Raw genomic sequence first — 19,471 nt, 5'->3', positions numbered from 1 at the left:
GAAAATAGGTTACTATTGTTGTGTGCACTGAGGAAGATGGAAGCCTCAGTAATGAAATTTACCAGAAACCCCAGACACAGACAAGTACCTACTCTTTGACTCACACTGGAACATAAATTTGGGGTGATCAGAACCATACAACACTAGCCAGAGAAAATTCTCTCTGTGGAAAAAGGAAAAGAAAAGAAATTCACATTTGAAAAACAAAACAAAAAATAACTCTTAAAACATGTGGTTATCCTAACTTGGCCTTCATAAAATCAGCAAAGACGCACAAGAAATAATGTCAAACATGAATAAATATTATTTCCTATTCTAGTTCTGAACTTAAAGTACCTACTCTGGTGATGGTGTGAAAGAGTTTAAAAACTATTTTCCATAGTATTATTAGAAAGTTTAAAGATTTAGAAACACATTTGCAGTCATTTCTGGGGGAAAGAAGATCATGGGTGATTGGCATTTGCAACAGACAACATTTGCAACAGTGAATGCAGCCATGATTGTTGTGTCATTGTTGCATCATCATGGAGATGAATAATGAGCCCAGACACACATCAAAGCTTTGCAAGAACTATGTGAAGACCTTTTGAAAGGGAGAAACTATCCAAAGATTATTTTTAATTATTTAAAGTTCGACTTTTTAGCTCTGGATATCACAATCAATATGCTTTTGGAGCTAGCCTCAAATGGCCACTGCTTTGAACATGATTAATCAAATTTTGATCACAAGTCAATCACATCTTAAAGTTTTACAAACTCAGAAACAATTTGTTGGTGGGATCTCCTGAACCCATCTCGGCTATTATCCTAGTTGTTCTTTCTATAATTTTTTTAAGGTTTTCAAATTAAGGTCATATGCTTTATCCCATAGCTCAGAACAATAACTGAGATAAAGCAAGATTCAAAAAAGAAAATGCTTTTTGAGATTTGATTCACCATATCTTATATTTTCAAGAGAGCTTATGATCTGCTAGTAAGAAATTTGATTCAGTCACCATTTCAATCTTTGTTCCAGTAATATAACACCATTGTTATTTAATTATTAACAACGTCCAACAATGCATTTAATACATTGTAATCCAGCCGGCGAGAAAACACACATTTGCTTGGTAAGTAAAAGGTCTGGTTTGTTTCCAGCTGGTGACACAAGTCAGGGCATCCGGTGTACAACTCATCAGCAAAAGGTACATATTGGATATATAGAACATTCACACTCCAACTGTTACATCCAGAAATTGCTTTTTATAATCATGGAGCTCTACTAATGATTTCCTGTTACTTCAAGAACTTTGCAACCAGTTACATTGGCTATACCTCTGAAACGACAGCGCCACAGTTTTGAAATCAAAGTTACAGTTACGAGAAGCTTGACTTTCTGTGGAGCACCTGAAGGCAGCTCCATGGCCCCGCCCCTCTGCCAGACACGCACGTTACAGTACTCCCTCATTTTCTCACCCGTCTCTGTTTATATTTCCCTCCAACCAAGTGATTTACTCCAGGTGAATTTTCAGCTGACAGCAGGACAAACAGGACGACATTATCACCTCCACTTTTATCCACTGGACTCTCTTAAAGGTACGTTGTCCCGCGTGTTTCACCGGCTTTGTTGCTTGCTCCCCTTTCCCCTTCTTTTGCTGGTAATTACAGTCATTAGCATCCATCTTGGTAGGAGCTAATTAAACCCACTGCAAGGAGACATGTTTAGCCCTGTGTAGTCTTCTAAACGTTGCACCTTTGTGTGTTTTATAAGGTTTGTAACTTCTGTCATGCTAAATATCCTTATTTAAAACAGTTGCCGAACACATTTATGCTTCTGTAATTAACATAGAGGTTAAAAAAAATAACATTGGTCTTCCTTCTGCATTGAGCCCCATGTTTTTCTCTTAGTAGCTTAGGATCACCTCACGGATATTAATGTGTTTTTTGGACTCAGATTAATCACTGCAGCACTTACTCACTTACTTGTGTTTTGGTGCTTCAGCTTGTTAAAGAGTTAGTCAACATCTCCATGGAAACACCAAGTTAAGCAGTGATGTCCACTTCCTCCAGTTTACACAAGCAGATAAACTACTGTCATTTTGATATACTGCATTAAGGAATTGAGCACCTAAATGCACCACTTATCTTGTGGCTGCAGCCATTACATCTTACACTAATACTGTGCAATACTGCAAATTATCGATCGATAACTGGTATAGATCAGATACCTAGTAAATACAAGGCCAGTATTCTGAATCATCATGAGTTAATGCAGATGTGTCATTAGTTTTTTATCATGATGTTGTGATTCTGTGTTAATTTTGTGCTAATTTTACATATACTAAAGTCTCATTGAGATGAGACTGAATCTCTTTCCAGAGAGATCTGGCCAAGAGGTTAGAAGAAATTGCCACAAACATCACAAAACTTTAGTATTTCCACAAAAGTTGCAAGAGAGAAATTATACAATGAGGACTTTGATTACAACTACAAAAAATGCATCTTCAAATATTGATTCTGTTCATCTGGACGTAGCGTTTTCAGTGGGAGAAACGTTTCGTCACTCATCCAGTGACTTCTTCAGTCTCAGATGAACAGAATCAACTTTTGGAGATTTACTTACCTGGATGATTGAGCATGTTTCAAGATGTTTTAATACAAAACATACAGTTTGGTTGCATTCTGGGCAATGGAGGTTTGACATAGCTGCTTCATTTTTTGGCCCAGCCTTCGACGATTAAAATAATATATACATATATTGCATTCATTAAAAGGGATTTTTCTTACAAACGTTAACCACTGACATTTGTCCAGTCTCTCACGATTGGCGTCTGCTGGTGCAGGAATTTATGGAGACGTATGATGAACTATTTTTGCTTAGCATTTAGTCAGTGTGTTGTGATTTCATTATTTTGTTTTGTTTTTTCTTTTTTGGTTGACTTTTATACAGTGTTTAAACAGAATTAATGTGCTACAACTGAAATTGAAAGGTGCTGCTCAGTTGCATTATGGGAAATGTTTTGGCCTCACTGGTTTAAGATATGATGAGAAATTCTGCTTCAGTTTTGGCCCAACTTCCAGCAAATAAAGCTTCATATTTCTAACAGAAAATTGTATGTATCTACATTTTTTTAAGTTCAACTCCATCTGCCTCCATGGCACTCTATCCCTAGCATCCTCCTCTGTCACACCAACCACCTGTATGTCCTCCTTCACTACATCCATGAATCTTCTCTGTAGTCTTCCTCTCATCCCTCTACCAAACAGTTTATTATTCAACATTGTTTGTCCAATATATCCACTATCTCTCCTCAGCACATGTCCAAACCATCTCAGCCTTGCCTCTCCAACTGTGTCTCCAAAACATTCAGCAGAGCCGTCCTTCTGCAGCGCTCATTTTTAGACGTGTCCATTCTGGTTATTCCCAGTAAAAATGTTAGCCTTGAAAATCTTCAGCTACGTCACCTCCAGCTCTTTTTTTTTGTGTGCCACTGTTTCCAAACCATACATCATAGCAAGTCTCACTACCATCTTAAACCATTAGAGAGATTAAAGAGACATTAGATCATTTTGGTTTTCAGTGCATAATTGTACATGCTACACTTTGCTACTTTCAGACAAAAAGTTTGATTGATAGAAACCAATTTTGAGTTCATTTGGTGGCATAAAATTCATTATGTAAAGAGAAAAGTGTCTAAACTCACAAGTCATGTTATTTACATCTCTTTTATAGCTTGTCACCCACTCTTCCTCCTACCTTTAAGAGTTTTTATCGTTTCAACACAGAGCCAAGCTCACCCTTCAAAGTCTTGTAAATACAGGGTGTGCGTCTTCATGTGTTGCAGGCAGCCTCTGATATTTGATCCCACTGTAAGTGCCACAGTAGAAATGGTAAACAAAGCTTTCTTTACCTGCAGAAGCAGCTGTTTGTTTTATGCATGTGAGGAGGCTGAGCCGCATTTGAAACTGCTACCAGAAGTTTGTGACAGTAAACACTAGAATTTAGCTTAAAACATACATCACTTTAGATGGAGCGTTGTTGCATTACTCAGAAATATTTTCCACCTGGAGTTTCCTTTCCACATCTTCCCAGCAAAGGTGTGTCTGATTCAGAAACCTCTCCTGACTAACAAAGTACATTTCATGCTAATGAGTGATAAAAAATTAGAAAAACAGCATAACACTGTAGTGAAGCAGAAATTAGGACATAATCAATCAATGCTTAACTTGTGCTTTGTTCATGATCTCCTATTGAGTGTAGTAATGTGTGATATGTTATGAACTCATGGTTCTTGATTAATAAATGACGAGGCCTTTGCACAAAGGTAAAAGCAATGCTCACTGCAGCAGTAAAGCAGACAGATTATTTTTAGTTTAGTTTTTTATCTTTTTCAATCATTAATCATCAATCATTTACCAAAGGCCCACAAACCCACTGATGTCATGAAAAGCTAACACTCGGGTCACTTACTTATTTAACTGCACTCAATTTCTGATCAATGTGACGTCAGTTATAGAGGATAAAAATACCTTAGTGGTTCCATTAATGCACTTAGTGCATTATTCTGATGTATAGATACTCAGAAGTTGCTATTCCTCGCTATTCCTCATGCATTATTACTGTGTTTCAGACGTGATAAACGTCATATAAACGTTTTGCAGTTTATACCTATTCAGTTCAATTTGATTGATATAGTACCAAATCACAAAAACAGTTGCCTCAAGCCACTTTAAGGTAAATGCCACAATATTAGGGTTAAATTAAACCACAACAGTCAAAGGCCCCCTGTGGGCAAGCACTTGGTTACAGGGGGAAAGAAAAACTGCCTTTTAACAGGAAGAAACCTCTGGCAGGGCTCAGGGAGGGGCAGACATCTACTGCAACCAATGGGGGTTAACAGGAGGGACACAGGACAAAAGACACACTGTGGATATTCATAGTAACTACTGATTAAAACAATAACTAATGATACATGTGCTTTTAACTAAGTGTTTTTGTTTCAGTGTTTTAGCACAGAAGAGATTATCTCATAATTTGGATTGAAGATCTCATAGTGCTGTTTAGTGTTTCATTCAGGAGCAGAAAAAGTAGCAAGCACCCTTCACTGATCCATGAAAGGTGTCTGAACATCGATGTCTGAACATAGTTTGAAATGTGAACATCTTCGGCCACCCAGTAAATAAAATTAGAAAACCTTCATCAAAAGTTCTTTAGAAGAACAGTAGAAACATTTCATAAAAATTTGATTTGATTTGATTGAATTTCAGAAAACCAAATAAAAAGTTTATTTATTGTAAATGACTGTGGCCCCTGCAGTGGATCAACTGCCTGTCTAGGGTGAAGCCTGCCTCTCGCACTATTACAGCTGGGATAGGTCCCAGTTCTCCATGACACCTACTGACACGACATGTACTGGATATGTAGAAGAAAATAGATATGTGGCCTACCTGCAGTACCCTCATATCCCACCAGAGGACTGTGGCCCACACTAGCATAGATGTTTTTGTGATGTTACACCAGGGGTGGGCAGTAATTTTCCCAAGGGGCCACATGACAAACAGGGATTATTTGGGTTGAACCAAAAAGCTGAAGTCAGTTCTACTCAAAATAAATTTTACCCTTTAGAAACTGTTGTTGGTTTCTGGTAGTGAATGATTCAATAGTGTAGAAGTTAAGATATTCGGCCAGCTCAAATATGTAGATCCATACTGGTTGTGGTGACTTCTTCTTCTTATACACTTTATTGTGTTGTTTCTTTGTTTGCTTTTTATGCAGTGTATGCAAACACGTTTGTTTTTCTTGAAAAATCTGCCACATCTCTATCTATCTTTGTTTAATAGTCTTTATCCAATAATTGTGGCCATATACGTTCAGGTTAGTATGTTAAACTATGACTCTCACTATACAAAGTCCGTGTGTGACCATTCCCATGTTTGGTAACAGTCAGCTCACAGAGGAAAACTTTGCACCTCTATGTTTTAGACTCACTGTCAACCTCTGGATCTGTTATGATGACGATGATGGGAAACAGAAACTATTATGTGGCTGTTTTCCATGAGAGGCCACATGAGTCATTCTACATGGAAAAAACCCTGCTAACTTCTTCAGGTATCCTGTATAATGTTATGTTAAAATAGAGGTAAATTAAATAATAATAATTAAACTTCTAATCAAGCATCTGATGACCTTTCCTTGTAATTATGAGTGAGTAAATTAGAATTATGAATGACAGAGATCATAATTGAAGAATAAAATATCCTGTTCATCTTTTCTTTAATGAACATAATGCATAAACAGATTTTCTTTCATTATTTAATATACAAAAGTCATATTTGCTTATTAGTTTGTTTCAAGCTATTTTAAGCATTGCTAATTAATAAATAATAGTTGTTTCAGTCCTTCATCCAGATGACAAATTCAGTCATCAACACTTCTAAAACTGGGTGCATCCTTATATACAATTTGGAAAATGTTCTTTTCTTTACAAGTGAATCTAGAAGATAAAATCTATTTTCTTCTCAGAGTAAACCTGACTGCAGCTAAAACTATATGCCTCAGACCTACGTATGGACTAAAGCCTGCTGTGCATGACCTACAGCGTGATAGTAATATCGCCTTTGTTATGTTAATTTTGAGTGACAGCTCTTGATGCAGCCAGCCATGCATTAAATGAGGCCGTAGAGGGCCGTCATACTGCGTGAGCATTGTTCAGGTACTAAAGCGCTTTGAGTCATGTTTCAGTTTTACATCAAGCCTTCATTTGCTCAGTAGCACGTTGCACGAACTGGTGATGTTATCTCGTAATTATGACTTCTGTAGCTCGTAATTTTAACGTACCATCTCATAATTAGAAGATCTGCATCTTTTAAAAATATCTCATAATTGCAAGATCTTCATCTCTTAATTACAAGATACACATCGCTTAATTACAAGATCATATCAAGTTGCCATGGATACAGCTTTGGTGCAGGTTTACTTGCAGAGAGCTGTTGATGGTAAACATTGTAACAATGCAAGCCACCACATGTGAGTAATCCTTTGGTTTGAACCTGTAGCTTTGTGCAGGAACAGAGGGTGGCTGACTTTTTTCATGGTTATAAATCACATTTGCTTGTTTTTTCTGAACAATAAAGAAATACTAAATGATCCATTCTTAAAACTGTGTTATGCATCAGGCAGTCCAAAAACCTCATGATGCTTCATTGTCTTAACTTTTTACCGAATGTACAGAATTGTTCTCACTTTGTATCATCTCTTGCTGACATCATGTAAAACCAACAATGAAAACCTGAGTGTCGAGAGCTGTCTGGAACCTGAGGCTGAACCTTGGCTCACAGGGATTACTTGCACATAGGCCAACCTCTTCATTTTAAACTGTGGTCACATTTAACATGAGTAACATAAGGAAGTCCACATATCCATTAATTAAACCAAAAAAATACAGCTGCAGTCCTGAGAAAAATCACTGCCAGTGGCATCCTGTAAATCTCCATGAACAGAAATTTGCAGATGATTTTGCAGAGTCAAACTCAAGATTGTTGGTAATCGAAGAATCCTGGTTTCTTTCTGTAGTAATGACTAGTTAACATTTGAGCATGGCCCCGTTGAACAGCACAGGAAGTACTACATTTGCTGAATAGTACTCTCAAAACCAGTAAATATTATTTAAAATGTGTCGACATTTTGTAAAGAAGTGCATGTGACGAGGCACCTTCTGTGGCTACACATGAGTCCCTGACATTACATTGTTTTTTCCAGAAGTTGAAGCCCTTTTTTACAGTGACATCAAAACGCCTTTGTAACTTGATTCTGGTTCCCTAGAAGCACTTCAGTCTTCTCCTGAGCAGTACTGTTGCAACTTTGAAAAAACTCCTCAGTTGCTTTGTTGTTTTAATCAATGTTTCTCCAGATATTGCATTACCCCTATGCTCCTGCATTAATGTAAGACTGAAATTTCTGTGACACAGTAAAAGTTGTTTTAGGTTTAGTACTGGAGTCATCACCAGTACTAAAGGCCTCAGCAGGCCTACAGGCTAGTGTTCCCCTATTGCTTGGTGTGTGGTTGCTGGAGGTTTCTGGCTGTTGCTACATGAAATTGGTCAAAAGAGGCTGCTGCACCAAAAACCTCCTTTCTTTGGTCACTAGCAAATTACCCATAGTTTGCATGGAAAATGAAGATACTCAGCAACGACTCACCATGGGATAATGCAACCCTAAAACGTGCAACACAAACTTTACACTGCGAATGTTTGCCTTAAAAAAACCAAATTAAAGTGCTACCTTACCTTTCCCTTATCACTGGTGGTTGCCAGGGGATTGCTACCTGGTCTAAAGGACTGTGTGACTGAGGCTTAAGCACTTAATCTATCACACTCACTGATAAATGCATCAGGAGTGATTTTTGAGATTCATTGTCTTCCCAATGGGCACTTGTACAGGTGAGGTGTCATTTATACCGCCAATCTTCTGATTGGTGAAAAACCTGTTCTCTCTGGAGTGTCATCCATATAGGAACTCTTACATCATTCTGTCCTTTAGCCTTTGACCTTTTTGGCTTATGATACCCCCTTCTTGTCCTTTTCCAGGTTTGAAGAGATGTCATCTGTTTGGCATCAGGAGCCGTCATGTTATTCGCCCTGTGTAGAAATCGACTCCAGCTCCGTGAGGACCAAAGAGCGCCTCAGCTCTCCTGCCTGGCTAAAGCAGGAGCAAGACGACCTTCGTATCATTAAGTGGGAGAATTTTCAAACGGGAGCATCAGCAGATGCTGTTCAGGACAACACACCCAGCAGTGCCATGTCTGGTATGGGAAGCTCTGACAGTATTTGCTGCTTCATGTAGTTTACTTTTTATGGTTATGGTCCTTTAAGCTGAGCCAGCATCAGCCTCTGGCTTAGCAGTGATGTAAACATGTTGATAGTTAAGAAAATAGATAATAATTTGTTTGATTTTATCTTCTCATCCTGAACAAATACTGAAACGACTGCCTGAAAAGCACACCATCCTTTCTACAGACAAAAACTGATAGAAAAATGATAGAAGTTTAACTTGTGTGCTTGTAATCCTCTTTTGTGTGGCTGTCTTGTCTTTTCTAGCTGCTTCCCAAGTAGAGGGTCTTCCCCCGAGGGTGCTGCTGACCATCACCAAGCTGCAGTGCATGCTGGAGAGCAAACAAGAACGCATCGCTGCTCTCGAGAGGCAGGTGGAGGATTTGATGCAAGACCGCAAGTTCCTGAGAAGCCAGATTGAAAACCTCACAAGTAACCGCTCCATGCCAGCGTTTGCTGCCCCCAGTCCTGTGACTGAAAGTCAGTAACTGAAGTGAAGTATACTGTTTCTTTACTGTACTACAGGCCTTTTTTTATGAGAACTAGTCTAAAACTTTCACTTGCCTCTATATGGTCTATAGTTATTTTACTTGAAGAACTACATTTAAAAAACATAAAAGATGCAGATATTTTGCCCCACTGCCTCTTAGCTGTTCCCCTGTGGTTCCATCATTAGCCATCATCACCTGCTGCTCGTATGAGGATCAGATGATTCTTGAGGTTTTCTCTATAATACTGAAGTATCTTTACTGTATAAAGCATCTTAAATAAACTGTTGTTTTTAATTAAATAAATGATTTTATTTAAGTTGATCCTGTATTGCTATATTATGCTGAATAATGTTATAATAATAATGGATTGCATTTATATAGTGCTTTTCGAGACCCTTAAAGCGCTTTACAGTTCCAGTATTCGTTCACTCTCACATTCACACACTGGTGGAGGCAGCTACAGTTGTAGCCACAGCTGCCCTGGGGCAGACTGACAGAAGCGAGGCTGCTATATCGCGCCATCGGCCCCTCTGGCCAACACCAGTAGGCGGTAGGTGAAGTGTCTTGCCCAAGGATACAACGACCAAGACAGATCGGCAGATCGAACCGGTAACCTTCCGGTTACAAGATGAGCTTCCCAGCCCCCTGAACCACCGGTTGCTCCAATGTTGCTTTGCGCCAATTGTTACTAGCTGTGAATGATGCTAGTAACAATTGGCATCAATTGGCTATCGATCTAACAGCTAGCCAGCTAGGTGTTAGATCGATAGTATGTTTTGGTAGGTTGAACTGCCCAGGTCAACTTTGATGTTACTATAACGCTACTAAGGTATACAGCATATACTGTATAATATTATCGTGCACACAAAGTTATTTATCATACTGTCTCTTATACGCTTTTTTTTTTTTTGTCTTTTTTCAGCTCCCAAGCTGAGCAGAGTGCAGCATTCAGAAAATAAATCTCGAAAGAGAGAAAGAGCTTCTTCTAGTTCCTCCACCAGCAGCGACAGCGGCTCTGAGGCATCCGACTCATCGGAAGTGTCTGCAGCATCTAGTGAACACAGACGCAAGAAACACCATAAGGATAAGAAAAGATCAAAGAAAGGGAGGGACTACAGCAGGAAAAGGGGTAATAATTCAGTCTTGTGTTGAGTTTGACTAGAATTTAGCGATGCATCAGTATAATCAGTACTCATTGGTCCTATGCTTCACTCATGAGCTATATGTATTCTTGTAACTGGGGATTTATGCTTCAGTGGGAAATCTACTTGTAGCTACGTCATAACTACAAACTGCTGTAAAACCATACGCCGTAACTCACAACTTAACCTGAATTGCACCGCCCTTGAAATGTAACAACACATCAGGTTGATGCAGTCGGTGACTTCTGTGATTGGCCCGTCCTGTACCATCGATTGCTTTTATGCATTTCCAGCTCTTTTTTTTTTTTGTGCACAGTTTTTGAATTTCTCAGTGGCAGAATAACAATCATTGTCTGAAACTAAGGATTAATAATCATAGCATCAATATAAGGACTCGTAAATGTCAGCAGGTTCCTGGAGGGAGGCTGCTGAAGCTATCAGAATGTGAGGGAATGTACAAAGAAGTGGCAAAAACTTGAGGGATAGATGTATTTGCTCCCCCCCCAAAAAACGGACCACGACAAAGCGCAGGGACCCAGGAGGGGAAAAAAGTCCTAGTATTTTACATGTTTCTGTCATCTGTCGCCACATATAAAACACAGTGAAATGATCACTTGGTAATTAACACGTAATATAGCACACAAGCATAAATGCCAGCACAGTCATCGGCACTTAAATAGGCAACATTGTAGACTCTAGAAAGATTCACTTAGGTCTGAATCAGGCCTAAGTCTTGTTCCAGCATCACCATTTTAAGGCAGCAGTAACTGGTTGGTTGAGCAGGCAAATGAAAAGCAGTCAGCAGGTTCTGCATAATAACCACACTTTCATAAAGACAACACTGCAGATAATTAGCTGCTGTTAAAAAACACAAGTTTGATGTGTTTTCCCACCTATCAGCTGCAGTCTTACTGTAGGTGTATGACTTTTTAAAAAGGACATTAACAGAAAATTAATTCTTCACTCAAACTGATGCAGGTGACATTTTCAACGTCATGTAATATTACAAAGGATAGTTAAGTACCCAAAGGTGGTATCAGTGCATCAGTAACAGAATTAAGATTTGTTTGTGGATATTAGCAGCTGAAGGCTTAGTGAATCCTAAAAGCAATGCTAAAAATTATAGGAATAAATAAACAAATGTTACAGTGAGTTAGACGATTTCCCTGTTTTCAAAATAAAATCTTTCAATTAAAATTGGAAGGCTGAAACTATATGCATGAATTATTTGTATGTGTGTCCAGTGAGAGTTGAGATTGTTACTAAAACTAATAAAAAGCAACAGCAACTCATATATTTCATAACCTGTCATCTATTTCCACAAGCCACCGGAGTCCAGTACGTCATTCACCGCTACAAACAAGTCCTGTCCGCTTTCATCAAGAAGAAAAGCATGAGCGAAGCGTTCCGCCATCTCGGAATTGACCGGAACACCATCGCCAACACGGCATCAATTGCCGAGCTCCACCTGGCGGGTAAAGACATGGTCTCCTTGGTTGGCAATTTTCGCCAAGGGGAAGAGACTCTGGTGAGCTACGCCCAAAGGTGCACTTTGGTCATTGACAGCGACGCCGACCTGTCCAGGAAAATAGACCAGATGAAAGCCAACGGCGAGCTTCTGCCCATCTCAGGGAAAAGGTCAAGGTTGTTGCATTCTCACCTGCCGCAGCTGGGTGGTCCTGCAGAGAGCATTTTAATAGGTTAATGGTTGGTGTGATAATATATTGAGATGGTGCACAATGCCTTCACAAAATTCTGTTCTTTGTTTGTTTGTTTCAAAATGAACTGCTGGATTTGAATGACTTGCACAGCATTGTTTTGTTCCCTATTTCTTTATGCTGATGCCTCAATGGCTCAGGAATGTTTTTAATATTCTCATTTATAATGAAAAATGTCGGCACCTGCTTTTTATTGATGCAAATATTTTTTCCTTCTGCATGTAGTATTGGAAACGGCCACAAGATGGCAGTGCTCACATGCTAAATTATGTTTACAGCTTATGTCGCTTGTCATTTACTTCAAAATGGTGGCTGGTCAATTTCCATTTTCAAGCCTTTTAAAGATGTAAAAAATATGTTTCATTATGTAGAGTTTCATATACTGCAAGTGATATAAAAGCTGCCTTTAAAGAAGGAATTAAAACACTACAGATTTCACTTAAGTTATGTTTCTGTTCATGTCTAAAGACGTTTGTACCAAGAAGCTATGACTCCTATTAAATCTGTATTTCTTCAGCCAGGGAGCAACAATTATTTAAACCCAGTTAAAATAATGAACCTGACATAATCTCGTCAACTGAAATGCGGCTGGACGTTTTCAAGGTGTTTTCTCGCTCTTGAGGAATAGGCCGAGCCAGTTTTGTACACAGATGGGTGAGACATCCTTGGCCAATCTTAAGTGTCAGTGCAAAGTGTTGCCATTGCCTTTCCTGCTGTTTGCTTTTCACATGGAGTGACAAATTACTTGTGCAAAGCCATTACAGGGGCTGCACCCAGGCTGTTTATCTTTGCATTGGACTCTGTCACTGTCACTCCCATTCTCACGCCCGCTATCTGCTTATCGTTCACATCCCTCCTCCCTCCCAGCATACTCCCTCTTCTGTTATGCACAGATTCAGTCATTTCCAATTATGTGTTGCTCCTTCCATCTCTTTTTATCCTTTTCTTTATGTCTTTTTATCCCGATACAAAGGTTGGACAGCATAGGGATATTTCATGGCAGTGGAGGCAATCGCAAGCGACCTGAAGTTTCTCTCAGGTTGTGTACAGCCAGAAGGGACAGGTGCATGCTGGTCTGCTCAGACGCATAAGGTGGAAAAGGGTGGGTGTATCTCCTGCCAGCACTCTTCTCTTCCCACCTCCTGAGGCATGCCAATGTCACTTCTGCTCTCTCTCATCACTGAGATGAGGTGTAAAGGCAGCTTTTCTGCAGAGAGCGAGTAAGGTGCACGATGTTGTTGAGGTAGATGACTATATCTTTTTTGCCTCCAAGGTTGATCAGCACGTTTCAAAAACCCCCCCCCCAAAAAAACAGGCCACATCGTGCAGCAGCTAATGCTGCAGAATGGCAACTGTGAATTTGGTGCTAATGACTCGGGGTGACAGAGCTCAGAGCAGAAGATGGAAATACGATGTGGGACTAATCGAGCCTGAAGCATTCTCCATTCCTCCCCCGGCTCTTTGACTCACACTCATGTGAGGCCAGCTGGGACTCCATTTTGTGCCTTTTTCTGGTTGCAGGTGCCACGTCACTGCGGAGGCTCCAAGTGCCTGATGGGTACAAATTTAAACCCCCGCCTCCTCCCCTGTCCACCTCCAATAATCCTGACCTTGACAAAAAGAGCATCTGGACATTCTGACAGAGAGTAGCTTGTAATAACCACCAATCACAGTCTTAATGGTGCAAGTAAAATGTGTTTGAACTGGCGAGTTCAAATGGGCCGGGGTTATGTTTTGTTGTTGTAATGGTGGGGTGTTTCAGACCTGCTGCATAATAAATGCCTCAGACATGTTATATAAAGGATTACGAGGCTTGTAATGGAGCTAAAGCACTCAGACTGGTGAAAATAGGGTTTGAAAACAGCGAGTTTAATATCAGTATCATAATTACTGAGATTATTGTGAGATGTTGAGTAACGTATTGTGCCGGGCCTATTGTTTGAAGGTCTCAACAGATTTTAAATGATGTGCTATGATAATCTAATGAAAATGAGTAACAGCGTGTGCATAACACCCAGTTCATGGGTCTTGCATGTAAAGACTAGTTTTCTGTGTTTGCATCACTTTTAACCTTTGCCATTGAGACCCTGTTATGTTTTTATAATCCACTCTGTTGTAAGAACATGAGGTGCCATTCTTACAATTTGGTTCTTCGCTTGGATTGTTTGAGTACAGTGAACTCATTGCCATGTTCTAGAAAACCCTGAAACTATGCTTTGAGTTGGTACTAAGGAGCCGAAATTGTACCAATCACATCACCAACCCCATGACCCAACCGATAAGACGAGAAGGATCTGTGCTTTTATGTTGCTTGTGCAGCAGAAATGGACAGGAGTGACACTTAGTGTGGTCTTCTGTAACTGTAGCCCATCTGCTTCAATGTTTCATCTGTTATGAAACCAGAAGAGAGGCTCTTCTGCATACCTCAGTTGTAATGTGTGGTTACTGTTGCCTTCTTCTCACCTCGAAGCACTTTCTTCCTCATTTTGTTGCTTGGTTTAAATGTCAGGAGACTGTCTCGACCATGTCTGCATGCCTCTATGCACCAAGATGCTGCCGCATGATTGGCTAGTTAGATATTTGCATTAATGAGGAGTTGAGCAGTTGAAAAGATTCAACATGACAGCAAATTTCCTAAAAGAGTAAAAAAGAAAAGAAAATCGTTATGCCTTTTTAGATCAGAACTATTTTTCTTGATAGAAAAAAACAGACTACAATCTGTTATTTAAGTTTACGATTTTATTTATAATGTGTTTATTTACTCAGTTTGTCTCCAGGTGGTGTCTGGTGCTTTTGAGGAGGAGGGGTGACACGTTCTCCCTGAGGACATGTAACCATAACTGACAACTCGTCGCTTGTCATCAAAGTTACTTGGTCCTGCATTTAAACCTGGTTGAAATGTGGTTGCAATTCTTTTGCCAGCCAGGCTGCACAATAAAAACAGGACAGACGCTCAAACCAATTCCATTGAAAAAAGAACATGATAGTTCATTTGACTGCGGGTACGAGATTCTTCACCTTTCATTTGCCCTTGATGTTCCCGCTAATGAAATCCTAAAATAACCTGCCGGCTGCTGAAAAAGTGGGTCAGAGCACCATTGTGACGCGGACTCAGTACAAAAGCATCAAGTAGTGCATTGTGGGTATTTACCCCTTCGGTAGAATTGAGGTAGAGACCAGAGACTGCGCACTGGTGGATGCCTATTCTTGTGCTTTTCTCTGCAGTGACATGGTTTTGCCGGTGGAGCAGTCAGCATCAGTTTATGTCAACATGCAATCATATTTTTATCTCCAGATTTTAACTCGGCATATTTCTGCTCTGCCTGCTTTTATGTCTAATCTTTCTTTACTGCAGGACATCTCGTGGATGAGTTGCCACTAGTGGTAAGAAGCACTAGAGGACAGTGTGTACTGGTGTCTGTGTGGCCAAACCTATCATGCAGACAGCCCTTCGGTGAACATCTTCTCATACTGCAGTTGATTAGATTACATTTGATAGGCTATTAGGACATGTGTGACATCCCATTATTAAGCCAAATATGTGGAGGTGTGGACAAGACAACGTGGACCAATGCTTTAAAAAGGACACCATAAAAAATGCAACGCCAGAGTTTTCTTCTCCTTCAAGCTGTCCATGCTGACAAATCAATCCAACCAATGAACAATCATTAACGAGACCTCTCTTAGCAATTATAAAATGTAGAGGGGGAAACAAAGCCAAGATGCTAATCTCAAACCACAGAACCGCTCCACAATGACGGCCTTTCTGGCAGCACTGCTCGATCAACAAGTCTTGAGGTATTGCTGGTGCGCTCTCCATCTGGCTGCCACTGATAAGAACTTACTGGGAGCTGCTGGATAATAGTCTCGCAAGCTTAAAAGCGCAGAGGGGGGCATAATGTATTCTGAGGGTATCCAGCAGGCTTGGCCTTATAAAGCAAAACCTCATCTTCCCCTTTCTGAATGCATTTTGGGCAAAGACAGCCCCTTCGATGTAGCCAGTGGGTGCTGAAGGGATGGTACTGCGAGGACATCACGCTGACATAGTCATGATGTTGCCTCAAGCTCGTTTATTTCCTGAAGAAACAGGATGGCAGTATTCAGTCACAACATATGCGGAACATCCATGATATATGTCGGTGTTTGCAGGACATTTAAAATGAACTGTTCCTGTGTGGCAGGCCCCCATGGCTCTGCCTCTTTGTACTGAATGGAATATATAAAGCTTGTGTGACCTCTATTTTCAGGGTCAGAGCAACTCCATGTTTTTTTTTTTTTAGTTTGTACCCCTTAGGTGTCCTCAGACAGACAGAGGGGTGAAAAAAATGATGAATGGTTATATGCTGTAGGTTCTTTTAATATCTGACCAACTGTGCACATTTTTGTGATAGCAGTTGCACAAACAGTGGACATTTTGTTAATCTGCATTCTCCCACAAAAGTAAAAAGAAAAAACCCCAGAAAAGACTATTTTTTACCCTCTTCTCCATAGAAACTGGTGTTAAGAGGTGATGCTTGTGACGTAGAAGAACACGCAAAATGACAGCTTGAAGGAACCCCAACCCCACCCTTAAATCCTGTTGGTTATTCGTGCAGTGACGCAGGGCAAAGCAGACATCTTTGGGCCAAAAAAGAGAAAAAAAATCATTTGAAGGGGACTGGGTACATGCAGACAAACAACTTAGACAGTGAATGCATCACAATATGTTTCAGAGACGAGCTTGGATTTCATCCAAACGCCACACGAATCAGCATCATCTCAGCGGTGGCTGTTTGTCCCCAGATGTATTTCAGCATGAGTGATTCATTTGCAGGTCCTCTGGGTCTTTTGGGGTTTAATGATAAGGAAAAAAATGCGTAGATTATTTTAAAAGAAAACGAAGAAAGCGGAGGAGTGAAATGACTAAAATGCCGCTGGCCATTAACCGCTGATCAGAGCTGTCGTATTATCTGGAAACACAGACAGATGTGAGGTTTAGCCGCGAGGCAAATGCGAGTGTCTTTCATGATGACAGTAGAAAGCCAGTCAGAAAAGGCAATGAAAGAAAGACGTGATGATGTGTAACATACAGCATCTCTGGTATTTCTCTCATAGGATGAGTGTTTGCAGTTTTTCATGGAGGAGGGATTTTTATCAAATTAGCAGCAGCAGATCTTTCCTTCAACTTGACCTTTGTTCTGATAACACATGTTAATTTCACAGTGATGGGTTTTCCAGTCTGTCTGTTTTCACACATTGCATGTTCCCTTATACGTGCCTTTATAGATTCACAGGATAATAAATAAATAAATATATCTGCAGATAATGAAAGGTTTTAAGGACAACTGGCATTCTTGCTATCAGTTGCTGTTATAGTTTTTTTCATATGTGTGAGATCATATCTTGAGAAGACTTGTATATGTACCCATATTTGTTTGGGACTATACAAGTCTAGTAAAGATGGCAGCATTTGCTGACCATGTCCATCCCTTTATGTCCAAAGTGTAGCCATCTTCTGATGAGCAGGACAGCACTTCATGTGAAAAGCCCGGTAATGTCAAAGTGGTTTCCTGAACATGTCACTAAAATGGCCTCAGGCACAGTCACCAGATCTCAGTACTAAAATACTTGAATTTCATAGCTTCTAATGAAGCTCCAATATGCAGTTGGATGGAGAACCAGGCCATATGGGTATATTTTTAAGCCTTTTAATGTTAGGCATTTGTAACAGGTAATATGGGAGTGTAGCTATAAGTAAAATCAGAACTTTTTTTCTCTGGATGTCATCCTTTATATAAGTCAAGTCAACTTTTACCACGGCTTAAAGGGATGCTATAACAAAAACTCCCAAAATCACAGACAGAATTGTTGATAGACAGATATGAATACTGAAGCGCAAAGCGGGGCATTTGCATTGCCAAGTTATGCAACTCCTCTCTACCGGTGAACAGGACAAACTCTGTTTTGATGGTGAGTCATGGCTGGGACTGTTCAGCACAGGGTCATGAACCCCTTCTGGTTTTTCTAATGTGGGATGACAGTGGAGTGGGCAAACAGCGTGGTCAAAAGCTGTTTATTGTTCACAGTGTGTACTTTATTTAATGCACTTACTGAGATTCCTGGGCCACAAACTTTTTAACCATGCCTCTGGGGATGGCAGTGTTTTTCTTGCATTTAACTTATTGGTTTATTTGACTTGATTTATATTTATTTGATTTTTTTATTTATTTAGTGCTATCATGAAGTCAGCCTTTAACCCTTTAATATATTCTCCCCTTTTTGTTTCACCTTGAAAACCATGGTGAAACAAAAAGGGGAGAATTGAAGTAATTTATGACCACATTATATTCAATATAGGAATACTTTTTAATGGCTGTGTTTCCATACATATACCCTTAGTTTTATTTATTAGAGATATTCTTAAATTTAGTCATTAGAAGTTGAAAATAATATATTTAACACTTGTATTGTCAAAGAGGCATAAATGTATTTCCATATATCATAAATGACTCGACTACAAACTTTAAAGGCCCACACACAAAGTTTATGCTTTTGTTTAGTGAAGTCAGTCACAAAGCACTGTACCAAAACATTTTGGTTATTATGGTTGCTAACAGATTGCCATAATTGCCTGTAAGTTTGTTTGAAAGATCCAGACTAGCGTTTAAACACTAGCCAACACATCTTCGAAACAGTGACCAATCACCTTCAAGGTCAATGATGTGTCTTACTGCTGAAATCTACACATTTTAAAAGATGCAATGGCCTCTTTTTGTGTCACAGTTTCATTACTAATTAGTAAGTAGTTGGCCAGTGTTTGCACACAAGCTGGCATCTTTCATGCAATCTAGCACTGACCAGAGAAGTCTGCTAGCAACCAAGGCAATCGCAAGCATGTTTTTGGTACAACACGAAGAGCCTCAACTGCCAGAAACTAACCATTAACTGGTTGGAGAATGACCATTTTCCCTAGCATAAGTAGGCACCAGTGGGTTTTAGAACAGTCTCTAAGCATGTGTGACAGAAGGCTAAGATGGTAAACAACATGACTTAGCATAAATTAGATAAATTACCATGTTAGCATGCTGAAGTTTAGCATTTGACTCAAAGCACCGAATCAAGTATTTGATATCTATCAAACCCTTCCAGTATACACACTGTGGTAAAAGTCTTATGCATATTTATAGAAAACTAATAATTCAACATAATTATTAGCTTTCTGTGAATAGCTCGAATTAGCATTTGTAGAGTTGCAAAGGGTGCTAATGTCTCAAAGAAATACTGTGTCCGATTAAGGAGATCAAAATGAAAATTAAATGTCTGAATATCAAAG

General features: G+C 39.6%; 1 protein-coding gene across 3 annotated transcripts; it reads left to right on the top strand.

The window, feature by feature from the left end:
- Positions 1-1,398: 1,398 nt before the first annotated feature.
- LOC101468576 (uncharacterized) lies at positions 1,399-12,602 on the top strand. Of its 3 annotated transcripts, none has more exons than XM_004551875.3 (5): positions 1,399-1,575; positions 8,566-8,783; positions 9,088-9,288; positions 10,222-10,428; positions 11,767-12,602. In XM_004551875.3, exons 2-5 carry the CDS (start codon positions 8,576-8,578, stop codon positions 12,144-12,146), a joined length of 996 nt encoding a protein of 331 aa, XP_004551932.1. In that variant the 5' UTR covers positions 1,399-1,575; positions 8,566-8,575; the 3' UTR covers positions 12,147-12,602. The 3 variants fall into 3 exon arrangements, with proteins under 3 accessions (XP_004551932.1, XP_004551933.1, XP_076744403.1); XM_004551876.3 differs by having other exon boundaries at positions 1,400-1,575; positions 9,091-9,288; XM_076888288.1 differs by having other exon boundaries at positions 1,401-1,575; positions 9,076-9,288.
- Positions 12,603-19,471: the final 6,869 nt, after the last annotated feature.

Source organism: Maylandia zebra, linkage group LG9 (assembly GCF_041146795.1).
Source record: "Maylandia zebra isolate NMK-2024a linkage group LG9, Mzebra_GT3a, whole genome shotgun sequence".
Taxonomy (NCBI): domain Eukaryota; kingdom Metazoa; phylum Chordata; class Actinopteri; order Cichliformes; family Cichlidae; genus Maylandia; species Maylandia zebra.
Note: the sequence above shows the minus strand (reverse complement) of the source record. Positions and strands in the feature narration are given on the sequence as shown.

What these genes read in the sequence shown, in the direction of transcription:
- LOC101468576 (XM_076888288.1), top strand. Translation starts at nt 8,576, where the DNA reads ATGTCATCTGTTTGGCATCAGGAGCCGTCATGTTATTCGCCCTGTGTA. An exon ending in ACCCAGCAGTGCCATGTCTG is followed by an intron (nt 8,784 to 9,075) that starts GTATGGGAAGCT and finishes TGTCTTTTCTAG; the next exon opens with CTGCTTCCCAAGTAGAGGGT. An exon ending in CCCCAGTCCTGTGACTGAAA is followed by an intron (nt 9,289 to 10,221) that starts GTCAGTAACTGA and finishes GTCTTTTTTCAG; the next exon opens with CTCCCAAGCTGAGCAGAGTG.